The 13478-nt window shown below is 41.0% G+C and overlaps 1 protein-coding gene across 1 annotated transcript in view; it reads left to right on the top strand.

Moving 5' to 3' along the window:
- Nucleotides 1-4855: 4855 nt before the first annotated feature.
- The window catches only part of LOC117444827 (nuclear factor 1 X-type-like), a gene marked incomplete at its 5' end in the record, with an annotated part of 49780 nt that continues 41157 nt past the window's right edge, over nucleotides 4856-13478 (top strand). The window contains 6 exons of the mRNA XM_034080201.2: nucleotides 4856-4921; nucleotides 5451-5525; nucleotides 5755-5875; nucleotides 6761-6796; nucleotides 9342-9472; nucleotides 13216-13290. Of these exons, the coding sequence (XP_033936092.2) occupies nucleotides 4856-4921; nucleotides 5451-5525; nucleotides 5755-5875; nucleotides 6761-6796; nucleotides 9342-9472; nucleotides 13216-13290 (504 nt within the window). The remainder of the gene's footprint in view (nucleotides 4922-5450; nucleotides 5526-5754; nucleotides 5876-6760; nucleotides 6797-9341; nucleotides 9473-13215; nucleotides 13291-13478) is intronic.

The following is a 13478-nucleotide window of genomic DNA, read 5'->3' as shown; positions in this document are numbered from 1 at the left end:
GCAGGAGAGAACTCTTTAAAGTAGAGACACTACATACTGATATACACCTGACATCAGCAGGAGAGGACTCTTTAAAGTAGAGACACTACATACTGATATACACCTGAACATCAGCAGGAGAGGACTCTTTAAAGTAGAGACACTACATACTGATATACACCTGACATCAGCAGGAGAGGACTCTTTAAAATAGAGACACTACATACTGATATACACCTGACATCAGCAGGAGAGGACTCTTTAAAGTAGAGACACTACATACTGATATACACCTGACATCAGCAGGAGAGGACTCTTTAAAGTAGAGACACTACATACTGATATACACCTGAACATCAGCAGGAGAGGACTCTTTAAAGTAGAGACACTACATACTGATATACACCTGACATCAGCAGGAGAGGACTCTTTAAAATAGAGACACTACATACTGATATACACCTGACATCAGCAGGAGAGGACTCTTTAAAGTAGAGACACTACATACTGATATACACCTGAACATCAGCAGGAGAGAACTCTTTAAAGTAGAGACACTACATACTGATATACACCTGAACATCAGCAGGAGAGGACTCTTTAAAATAGAGACACTACATACTGATATACACCTGAACATCAGCAGGAGAGGACTCTTTAAAGTAGAGACACTACATACTGATATACACCTGACATCAGCAGGAGAGGACTCTTTAAAATAGAGACACTACATACTGATATACACCTGAACATCAGCAGGAGAGGACTCTTTAAAGTAGAGACACTACATACTGATATACACCTGACATCAGCAGGAGAGGACTCTTTAAAGTAGAGACACTACATACTGATATACACCTGAACATCAGCAGGAGAGGACTCTTTAAAGTAGAGACACTACATACTGATATACACCTGAACATCAGCAGGAGAGGACTCTTTAAAGTAGAGACACTACATACTGATATACACCTGACATCAGCAGGAGAGGACTCTTTAAAATAGAGACACTACATACTGATATACACCTGACATCAGCAGGAGAGGACTCTTTAAAGTAGAGACACTACATACTGATATACACCTGAACATCAGCAGGAGAGAACTCTTTAAAGTAGAGACACTACATACTGATATACACCTGACATCAGCAGGAGAGGACTCTTTAAAGTAGAGACACTACATACTGATATACACCTGAACATCAGCAGGAGAGGACTCTTTAAAGTAGAGACACTACATACTGATATACACCTGACATCAGCAGGAGAGGACTCTTTAAAATAGAGACACTACATACTGATATACACCTGACATCAGCAGGAGAGGACTCTTTAAAGTAGAGACACTACATACTGATATACACCTGAACATCAGCAGGAGAGAACTCTTTAAAGTAGAGACACTACATACTGATATACACCTGAACATCAGCAGGAGAGGACTCTTTAAAATAGAGACACTACATACTGATATACACCTGAACATCAGCAGGAGAGGACTCTTTAAAGTAGAGACACTACATACTGATATACACCTGACATCAGCAGGAGAGGACTCTTTAAAATAGAGACACTACATACTGATATACACCTGAACATCAGCAGGAGAGGACTCTTTAAAGTAGAGACACTACATACTGATATACACCTGACATCAGCAGGAGAGGACTCTTTAAAGTAGAGACACTACATACTGATATACACCTGAACATCAGCAGGAGAGGACTCTTTAAAGTAGAGACACTACATACTGATATACACCTGAACATCAGCAGGAGAGGACTCTTTAAAGTAGAGACACTACATACTGATATACACCTGACATCAGCAGGAGAGGACTCTTTAAAATAGAGACACTACATACTGATATACACCTGACATCAGCAGGAGAGGACTCTTTAAAGTAGAGACACTACATACTGATATACACCTGAACATCAGCAGGAGAGAACTCTTTAAAGTAGAGACACTACATACTGATATACACCTGACATCAGCAGGAGAGGACTCTTTAAAGTAGAGACACTACATACTGATATACACCTGAACATCAGCAGGAGAGGACTCTTTAAAGTAGAGACACTACATACTGATATACACCTGAACATCAGCAGGAGAGGACTCTTTAAAGTAGAGACACTACATACTGATATACACCTGAACATCAGCAGGAGAGGACTCTTTAAAGTAGAGACACTACACACTGATATACACCTGAACATCAGCAGGAGAGGACTCTTTAAAGTAGAGACACTACATACTGATATACACCTGAACATCAGCAGGAGAGGACTCTTTAAAGTAGAGACACTACATACTGATATACACCTGAACATCAGCAGGAGAGGACTCTTTAAAGTAGAGACACTACATACTGATATACACCTGGACATCAGCAGGAGAGGACTCTTTAAAGTAGACTACTATAGCAGCTCTGTTTGGTGCCAGGACTTGAACACATTGATCTCGTGCCAGTGGGCTTTATTATCATCTCCATTCGTACTAATTGCCGAACAGCGACACATATGCACACAGGTTTCAACCAATGCTCTTCATTAGGGACTGAGGTGCTCACATCCCTTGTTGTCATGACAACCAGCCACCGTCATTTTTGGCTTTGGAAATCGTCACATGGTGCGACGAAGAGGAAGAGAATATTTGATCCAAGGTGTGTAGTGAAATGCGTCATCAGGACTGGCCTCGGGCTTTATTTGATCATCTTTCATGAGTTGCACTTATATACTTGTGTGTGTGTGTGTGTGTGTGTGTGTGTGTGTGTGTGTGTGTGTGTGTGTGTGTGTGTGTGTGTGCGCGCGTGTGTGCGTGTGTGTGTGTGTCGTCAGCTAGCAGGAATGCATGGGTACCGCCAAAGCTAAGATGGCTGCCAAGCGCTAAGATGGCTGCCAGGAATCCTTAGAGAGAAATAAGCAGAACGAGTGATGGAGGAGGAAAGACGGACGGACGGACAGAAACTCGGACCCGTCCTCCGGTTCCGGTTCTGTCGTCACGTTTTGGGCTTCGTGCGGTCGGGCAGAAGAGCAATTCTCTGCCACGTCGTCCGCTATAATGCCACCCAGGAATAGGACTCTGATTTGGGCTTGAGATCGGGTCTAAGAGGCGTCTGACTTTTGGGAGGCAGTTTTAAAGGCAGTTTGGTTCCATCAGAGGTGGTAGAAGTACTCAGATCGTGTACTTGAGTAGAAGTAGAAGTTCGATGCTAATACGGTTGTACTTTTACTTGAGTAACATTTGAATGCAGGACTTTTCCCTACACTCTGGTACTTCTACTTTTACTCAAGTACAATATCTGAGTACTTCTACTTTTACCCAAGTACAAGATCTGAGTACTTCTACTTTTACTCAAGTACAAGATCTGAGTACTTCTACTTTTACTCAAGTACAAGATCTGAGTTCTTCTACTTTTACCCAAGTACAAGATCTGAGTACTTCTACTTTTACCCAAGTACAAGATCTGAGTACTTCTACTTTCACTCAAGTACAAGATCTGAGTACTTCTACTTTTACTCAAGTACAATATCTGAGTACTTCTACTTTTACTCAAGTACAAGATCTGAGTTCTTCTACTTTTACCCAAGTACAAGATCTGAGTACTTCTACTTTTACTCAAGTACAAGATCTGAGTACTTCTACTTTTACTCAAGTACAAGATCTGAGTTCTTCTACTTTTACCCAAGTACAAGATCTGAGTACTTCTACTTTTACCCAAGTACAAGATCTGAGTACTTCTACTTTCACTCAAGTACAAGATCTGAGTACTTCTACTTTTACTCAAGTACAATATCTGAGTACTTCTACTTTTACTCAAGTACAAGATCTGAGTACTTCTACTTTTACTCAAGTACAAGATCTGAGTACTTCTACTTTCACTCAAGTACAAGATCTGAATACTTCCACTTTTACTGAAGTACAAGATCTGAGTACTTCTACTTTTACTCAGTACAAGATCTGAGTACTTCTACTTTCACTCAAGTACAGGATCTGAGTACTTCCACTTTTACTGAAGTACAAGATCTGAGTACTTCCACTTTTACTGAAGTACAAGATCTGAATACTTCCACTTTTACTGAAGTACAAGATCTGAGTACTTCCACTTTTACTGAAGTACAAAATCTGAGTACTTCTACTTTCACTCAAGTACAGGATCTGAGTACTTCTTCCTCCTCTGCCTCCGGGTGCAAATGAATAACCTGAAGCTGCCTTAAAGCTGCAGCGCTGAGGGGTAATTGGCCTGAATGCTAAATATATATATCTATATATATTTATATTTAGAACCATAAAAGTCCTCCAGCATTACCCATGTAGGGAAGAATGTCAAGAGAGAGCTGTGGCTCGCTGCCCACCGGCTCCTATAGAGAGGAGGCACACACACACACACACACACACACACAGGAGAGGAAACACACACACACACACACACACACACACACACACACACACACAGGAGAGGCCTTCGCTGAAATACTGTGTACATCTGAGAGTGTGCAAGAAAGAGTCCTACAAACTGAACTCGTTGACTCCCGCTGCATGGAACACTGGGATTGTATCCCTTGCAGACCATTTACATGCACTCAAACCTAGAGGCAAACTCTACAGGAGAGGGAACACACACACACACACGCACACACACACACACACAGGAGAGGGAAAGTAACACACGCATGACTTGTACTTGAGTACTTTTAAAACTAAAACTACTACTTTTTACCCAGTAAAAGTACTTTTTCCAGCGCTGCCGTCACCCTCTCCCCCCCCCTCTCTCTCTCTCTCTCTCTCCCCCCCCTCCCTCTCCCCCTCTCTCTCTCTGGGTTATTTCCACCTGACTAAACATCTCTCTCTTTTCTTGTGTCTTTCAGAACAATCAGGACAATCAGAAATCTCAAACCATCAGGGAGACACAGACGTGAAGCCCCCCCCCAACGGTGAGTTTACATTAGACACACACACACACACACACACACACTCGTACAGGCCTCAGTGTATTATGGTTAGGGGAGCCCGTGGCACCGTAGACTCATAAATCACACTGACGTCGGCTGATAGGAACCACATGTTCGCCGCAGAGTGATGACCTCATCGTCCTCGCTGTGGTTCAGAGGGAGGGGAGGGGGGCGTGATATTTTGGGGAGGGGGGGGCATGAGATGGGCAGATGGGAAGATTATTAATATTTTATTTATATTTTTGTATCCCATGTATTTTATCTTTTAATTCAAATTTTACTTTCAAAGAAGAAATTGTAATCGATTTATTTTGTATTATTTTATTCCACTTTCACGTCTCGTATTTTTTTACACATTTGCATTAAAAAATGTATTGCAGATTTTATTAAACATCCTTTTTGTATATAAATATGGATTCTATGTGTTTTATTTTAATTGCACCTTAAATTATCATTATTTTAATTTTATTCCAAAATCATGTTGATTCTGATTCTCTTGTTTTCTCTGCAGGACACTTGAGTTTCCAGGACTGCTTTGTGACTTCAGGGGTTTGGAACGTGGCCGAGCTGGTCCGAGTGTCACAGAGTGAGTCTCACCACCTGTCTCGCCTGGTTGAATGGATGAACAGGGCGTCCTAAACCTGAGTCAGCACTTTAGCACTTCCTGTCCCTGTGTCTGGAAGTCAGTCAGGTCGAGGGCGAAAGCAATCATAAAGAAATAAACTAAAGATATTATTTTTCTTCTGGTGTGTGTCTGTGTGTGCGTGTGTGCGTGTGCGTGTGTGTGTGTGTGCGTCTGTGTGTGTGTCCCTCAGCCCCAGTTGCTACGGCGACAGGTCCGAACTTCTCCCTGGCTGACCTGGACAGCCCCGGGTATTACAACATCAACCAGGTGACGCTGGGCCGACGCTCCATCACCTCCACCCCCTCCACCAGGTACACACACACACACACACACACACACACCTGCTCAAAATGCACTTTTCCCTGTACTAATATTCTTCTCTTCTTGACTCTTTAACCACTTAAGGGTCCGTACACATGCAGGCGTTTTAGGCTAACTCATTCCCTGATAGTCGTAGCCAGCTTAGTGAACCAGGACATCTTGATTACCCCAAAGTGTTGTGTTATAAATGTATAGTACAGGTCCCCCGCACATAGAAAACACTGCTGGATGCTAACCTGCATATGTTGGGACATTTGCACAATTAGCATTAGTTAGCATTAGTTAGCATTAGTTAGCATTAGTTAGCATTATAGCCTGTATGTTGACAATAGTTCAAAAATGGCCGATTTGGATGATTGTGAAGTGGTCTTGGGGGTTATTGAGGATGCCGAGTCCATTTCTGGAATATTCAGGATAAAAAAATTGCAATTTTAACCAGAAAGTGACCATAATTTGTACTCTCGTATTTGAAGTCTGTGAGGACGCTGTTAGTATTCATTTAAACAAGGACCTCGCATACAAGTACATTCATCTCAGAAAAGAGAAGAGATGTTTTAAGCCAGATTTGAGATAAATATAAATACTGATATGAACCTGGAACTGAGCAGAATATGTCCCCTTTAATACACACTTAAAAAACAACCCCATGAAGAAGTGGTGACGATGCTGTTAGCTGTTAGCCTAGCTCATGTGTACAGACCCTGACACTGCTGTATTTGTTATGCTTGCTCTGCCTTTTAACTGTGCTTTTTCTCTCCCTTTTCTTCCTCCTCCTCTTCATCACTGCTAACCTTCTTCATCCCTGCTATCCGTCTCTCTCTCTCTCTGTTTCTGTGTCTCCGTTACCTCCGTCCCTCGCTCCTCTCACGCTGCAGGACTGAGATGGAGCTTTATGCAAGTCTCCCACGGAGGTAGTTACACTCATTACGGAATCTCTCCCCTGATGCTAATGTAACACAGAGCCCTGCGTCACACACACACACACACACACACACACACACACACAGAAATGCACACGAGCGAGCACATATTTAAACATTTTGGATCGCTGTACGTTCACGAGAGCCTTTAATTTTATTGGTCACAGATGTATGAGTCTATAAGAATATGCTAACACACGCACAAATGAGTTCCAGCATCAGCACACACACACACACACACACACACACACACACACACACACCACACACACACACACACACACACACACACACACACACACAGAGATCAGTTTCTGTGTGTGTGCAGCACGCTGAATGAAGTCTGGCCTCGTGTGTGTCTCGCTGTCTCCAGTTTGCGTTGCCCCCTCCGGATAAAACATAATACTAAAAGAAAACATTGCGGGGGAAAGCCTTGACATTTTTACATTTTTAATAACTATTGATTTCAGGCAGATGCATGTCGGAGTACGGGGGGGACATGGACCCAGATACCGTCCTCAAATGCCCCACAAATCATGTGCGTGCATCCATTAGAGCCCCGTTAGACGTGCCCGTGAGAAACCAGCAACACGCACGTTTAAGAACAATGGAACATCTAATCCAGCTCCTTTCTGTCCCTGTAAAACAAGCAAGGAAAGTTTATTTAACGAGCACGTTTCCACTCGAGGCAATCAAAGTGCTTTTCAATACGACATTTAGACTTCTTTTCGTCAACAGAAACAAATCATAAAATCACAGTTAAGCTTCCTGTTGTCCTCGGATCACATGTCCTGCTTTCTTTTTAAATTATTTCATGTCGTAAAATGGGGTTATTTAATCTAATTGCCACAAAAAATAACATGGACGATTTCATACTGCTTTGTTCTTGAGAAAAAGGAATGATCACTTGATTTGTGTGGGGTTTCTTTTATTCATAGCAGCTGGTGTCATGATGTGCTGTAATTAAAACACTTAAAATGGTCCCAAAACAGATTCCTGACTATACTTTGATGGAAACGAGTTTATGATGGTTTATGGGGGGGGTGTCAAACTCAAGGCCCGGGGGCCAAATCCGGCCCGCGGCTTCATTTCATGCGGCCCCACAAGAGCTTGCAAAGAATATCATATGTTTATTATACGGTTACAGGCCGCTTTACAGAAGCACAATGCCCATAAACTACATGTCCCACAATGCATCTCAAATTAGACTTTTTTCTCGGAAATTGACTTTTTTTTTTTTTTTGCAGACTTTGTCTTTTCTTGTGAAATCATTTTGTGACATGCGCACTGAAAGAGACTTGCAATTGTTTGCCCTAGACTTCTGCTTTCAGACGTAGTAATTATGAAGTTATTACCCTATCCGATAATAATCCAATGCAGAGGCAATCATGTAATATAATACATTATTTTATATATATTAAATATTTATATATGTATATTTATATCGTCTTAAAGTTACAACCGGCCCTTTGAGTGCAACCATGATGCCGATGTGGCCCGTGATGAAATTGAGTTTGATCACCCACGGACACAACCGTCAGGCCATCGTGTCCTTGGGCAAGAGAGACTTCACCCGGATTTGCTCCTGTGGATAATGTCCACAGTAATACTCTTACATGTCTAATATGTGTAATTGTAAAGCACTTTGAGCACCTTCAAAAGCGCTCTAATAAAAAATGTGATGCATTATTATTATTACAATGATCCATCAAAAGGTTATTCTGATTCTACTTATAGTCGAAATCATTCCAATGTCTGCCTTTTTAAGCTAAAAAATCATTTTAATTTTCTGTCAATGAGGTCTTATTGACAAAAAACGATAATAAGGAAGTAGAAATTGAGGTAATGAGTTGAAATGAAGTCCACGTTAAAGGTGTAAACCAAAATTGCAAGAAGATTTATGTCAAACCAGGACTACAGTTGCTTATTTGACAGAAACACAACGTAAAAAGGCACAGAAATACTATTTAAAACAAGCTAAAACAGAGTGTGTATAATACATGGATACGATTTACAGTTCAGTGTAAGATGTGAGAAGTTATTTAATTCAAACAGAAAAGTCTTCAGTCCTGATTTAAAATAAGGTTGATTTTTGTGGGGGTATTTTTTATTTATAGCATCGTGTCATTAAATCAGTTAAAATGGTCCCAAAACAGATTTCCGACTGAACTTTGACATAAACCTGTCTATCAAAATGTCTCTGATCCAAATTATACTCATAGTTATTACAAGTTATTTCAGTTTCTGCTTTTTTAAACTCAAAGATAAGGTAAATGTTGTGTAAAGGACGTCTTATTGAAGAATGTGTGAATGTGTGGAAATGATTTGAGTGATATATACTATCCGCTTTATAAACCACGACTAAAGTTGCTTATTTGACAGAACACAAAAGGGTAAAAACAGTCGTTCAAAAGCCATGAGAATACACATATATATATAAAACGGGTCTAAAATACACGATTAAAGTTATTAGCACCGAAAAGTCTTCATTCCTGATTTAAAATAAGTTCCTAACTCTCTTATTCTTTCCTCTCAGCTCCAACAAGCGTAAGTCCATTGACGACAGCGAGATGGAGAGTCCGGTGGACGATGTTTTTTACTCGGGTCGATCCCCGGCGGCCGGCAGCAGCTCTCAGTCCAGCGGCTGGCCCAACGATGTGGACGCAGGTAGTGCCGCTAACACACACACACACACACACACCCTGCAACCCCCATCCTGGAGCTGGTCCACATCAATCAGCTAAAAGGAGGCTTATAAAACCTTTACATTGAACTTTAACGCACCTGAAAAAACATTTATTTTAACATTTTATTCTCATTTTGGAAAATATCCTTATTCACGTTCTAGTTTTAGCGTTAAATGAGAAGTTTGACACCAGTTATTCCTCTCATCTACCTCTCAATGAGACAGGGAATCCTAATGTTTCTCAAAATATTGTACTCTCCTAAGCTTAAAAGTATTCTGTAGCTAGGTTAGCTTAGCATAAAGACTGGAAACAAGTGCAAATAGCTAGCCTGGCTCTGTGCTGAGGAAACAATCTCCATAAGTACGTCATACAATCCCCCTTTAAAGTACTAATGGAAGCTTTGTTGTTGAGGGTTGAATGAGAAAATAGATACTCGCTCATGAAGTACATGTGAAGCTGCAGCCGGTTAGCTTAGCTTAGCATCAAGTCTCTGTGCAGAGGTTTCAAAATCTGCCTCCCAGCTCCTCTAAAGCTCATTAATCAACACCGTATGTCTTATTAAAAGTGCAAAACGATGCACTGTGGTTTTAGGGGGGTTAAATGTGCACAGCTATTTTTAGTTAGTTCCTGAACTCCTTGGGTTTTGTGCTGAGTAAGCAAACAAAACATGATGTGTTAATTAGAAAGCTTTAGAGGAGCTGGTAGGCAGATTTTGTTTTTGCCAGGCTAGGTTTTCCCTTCCGTTTCAGTCTTTATGCTAAGCTAAGCTAACCGACTGCTAGTTATAGTTTAATATGTACTTCAGAGAGTGGTATCAATCTTCTAAATACCTGTAGCCTATTATCCAAAATGTGTTTCTTGAAATGTTCATGACTTAAAAGTTCAACTTCAGAAAGAAACATAGTTAGCTTTTACATTTTAAATTTAAAACAATGTGTTCAGGTGTTAATTTCCCACTTCCTGATGTGAACCAGTAGCCAAAGCTCACCTCACACATCCCTTCGTCTCTGTACTATGATGTTGACCCTTCTCTCCACCATTATCATCCCACATCTCTTTCTACCCTCATCATCCATTCACAACTTCTCTAATACTTGGTTTTTATATGAGAAAAAACAACAATGTTACCACTCATTAATAATAAGCTAAGCTAACCGGCTACTAGTTAGCTTACCAAAGACTAAACAAACAAGATATAACATGCTACCTTAGCTAGTTAGCAAGCAACTAGTTAGCTTAGCACAGACTGGAAATGGGGAAACAGTTACCTTACATGTTGTCTATACGCTTCCAATTTAGTTAGAATTAAACAAACAAGACATAACATGCTACCTTAGCTAGTTGTTTACTCCTTTTTCATGCACCTTTGCTAAGCTAAGCTAACCGGTCTCTGGCTCAGCTAGAGCAAGCAACCAGTTAGCTTAGCACAGACTGGAAATGGGGAAACAGTTACCTTACATGTTGTCTATACGCTTCCAATTTAGTTAGAATTAAACAAACAAGACATAACATGCTACCTTAGCTAGTTGTTTACTCCTTTTTCATGCACCTTTGCTAAGCTAAGCTAACCGGTCTCTGGCTCAGCTAGAGCAAGCAACCAGTTAGCTTAGCACAGACTGGAAATGGGGAAACAGTTACCTTACATGTCTTATTTAAGCCTCCAATTTAGTTCAAATTAAACAAACAAGACATAACATGCTACCTTAGCTAGTTGTTTACTCCTTTTTCATGCACCTTTGCTAAGCTAAGCTAACCGGTCTCTGGCTCAGCTAGAGCAAGCAACCAGTTAGCTTAGCACAGACTGGAAATGGGGAAACAGTTACCTTACATGTTGTCTATACGCTTCCAATTTAGTTAGAATTAAACAAACAAGACATAACATGCTACCTTAGCTAGTTGTTTACTCCTTTTTCATGCACCTTTGCTAAGCTAAGCTAACCGGTCTCTGGCTCAGCTAGAGCAAGCAACCAGTTAGCTTAGCACAGACTGGAAATGGGGAAACAGTTACCTTACATGTTGTCTATACGCTTCCAATTTAGTTAGAATTAAACAAACAAGACATAACATGCTACCTTAGCTAGTTGTTTACTCCTTTTTCATGCACCTTTGCTAAGCTAAGCTAACCGGTCTCTGGCTCAGCTAGAGCAAGCAACCAGTTAGCTTAGCACAGACTGGAAATGGGGAAACAGTTACCTTACATGTCTTATTTAAGCCTCCAATTTAGTTCAAATTAAACAAACAAGACATAACATGCTACCTTAGCTAGTTGTTTACTCCTTTTTCATGCACCTTTGCTAAGCTAAGCTAACCGGTCTCTGGCTCAGCTAGAGCAAGCAACCAGTTAGCTTAGCACAGACTGGAAATGGGGAAACAGTTACCTTACATGTTGTCTATACGCTTCCAATTTAGTTAGAATTAAACAAACAAGACATAACATGCTACCTTAGCTAGTTGTTTACTCCTTTTTCATGCACCTTTGCTAAGCTAAGCTAACCGGTCTCTGGCTCAGCTAGAGCAAGCAACCAGTTAGCTTAGCACAGACTGGAAATGGGGAAACAGTTACCTTACATGTTGTCTATACGCTTCCAATTTAGTTAGAATTAAACAAACAAGACATAACATGCTACCTTAGCTAGTTGTTTACTCCTTTTTCATGCACCTTTGCTAAGCTAAGCTAACCGGTCTCTGGCTCAGCTAGAGCAAGCAACCAGTTAGCTTAGCACAGACTGGAAATGGGGAAACAGTTACCTTACATGTTGTCTATACGCTTCCAATTTAGTTAGAATTAAACAAACAAGACATAACATGCTACCTTAGCTAGTTGTTTACTCCTTTTTCATGCACCTTTGCTAAGCTAAGCTAACCGGTCTCTGGCTCAGCTAGAGCAAGCAACCAGTTAGCTTAGCACAGACTGGAAATGGGGAAACAGTTACCTTACATGTCTTATTTAAGCCTCCAATTTAGTTCAAATTAAACAAACAAGACATAACATGCTACCTTAGCTAGTTGTTTACTCCTTTTTCATGCACTTTTGCTACGCTAAGCTAACCGGCTTCTGGCTCTAGCCGTAAAACTTAAAATAGTTGTTTTTGAAGTCTGTTTTTCGTACAGATGAAACTAACAGGGTTTATTAATATGTTAATAGGTGAGTTATAAAGGTAGTGGTCGGCAGAGTTGTTTTTTACTTTTAGACATAGCCAGGCTAGCTGTTACTCCTGTTTATGCTAAGCTAAGCTAACATTAAGCCAAACAACTGTAGCTTCATATTTAGCGTACAGTAATGACGCATCACTCTTTTCATAACTAACATACATCCCTTTTATATTATTCCCTGACACCGTTCTACACATGTCGTCTTTATGAGTATATCAGTCGAGGAGCGTCTGTGTCTCCACCCGTTGACTTCTTAAATCATAACCACTCACCCCTTGGCTTACATCATTGTTAACCATCATGATGGGTTCCATGTGAAATGTATTTAAGACGTGATGTATATCTCTGGGGGTTCAGCTGTTTAAATTGTATTCTGCGTCACTCCCACTCACATGCTGCCGCTCTAAAGCCCCCAGCAGTAATGATGTAATGATTTTATAGACACTCGCCGCACTCTATAACATCAAAGTCCCTTGTTGCCCATTATTTAACCACTTTCTCTCCCTCTCTAATTCTTTCCATCTCGGTCTTTTGTTAACTCTTCCCTTTCTCCCCCGTTTGGCCTTTCAGTGCAGCACCATTTGGCCAGTGTGCAGGAGAGGAAGATTAAGCATGAGAGCGATGGAGTGCAGTTTCCTTACCATGGTTAGAACAACATTAAACTTTATATACTGTGTCTCTTTCTGTCTGTTCCTGTGAGCTCTTCTGCATCTCCCACTGCTCTCTCTCTGGTGTACTGTTGTCTGGCTGTGCTGCCGCTGGGTGGGGTTGCTTCTGTCAGATGTCTGCTGCTGTGCATTGTGGGTAAACCAAAGCCTTTTGGTCGCCCAGTA

The sequence above is a fragment of the Pseudochaenichthys georgianus genome, unplaced genomic scaffold (genome assembly GCF_902827115.2).
Source record: "Pseudochaenichthys georgianus unplaced genomic scaffold, fPseGeo1.2 scaffold_941_arrow_ctg1, whole genome shotgun sequence".
Classification (NCBI taxonomy): domain Eukaryota; kingdom Metazoa; phylum Chordata; class Actinopteri; order Perciformes; family Channichthyidae; genus Pseudochaenichthys; species Pseudochaenichthys georgianus.
Note: the sequence above shows the minus strand (reverse complement) of the source record. Positions and strands in the feature narration are given on the sequence as shown.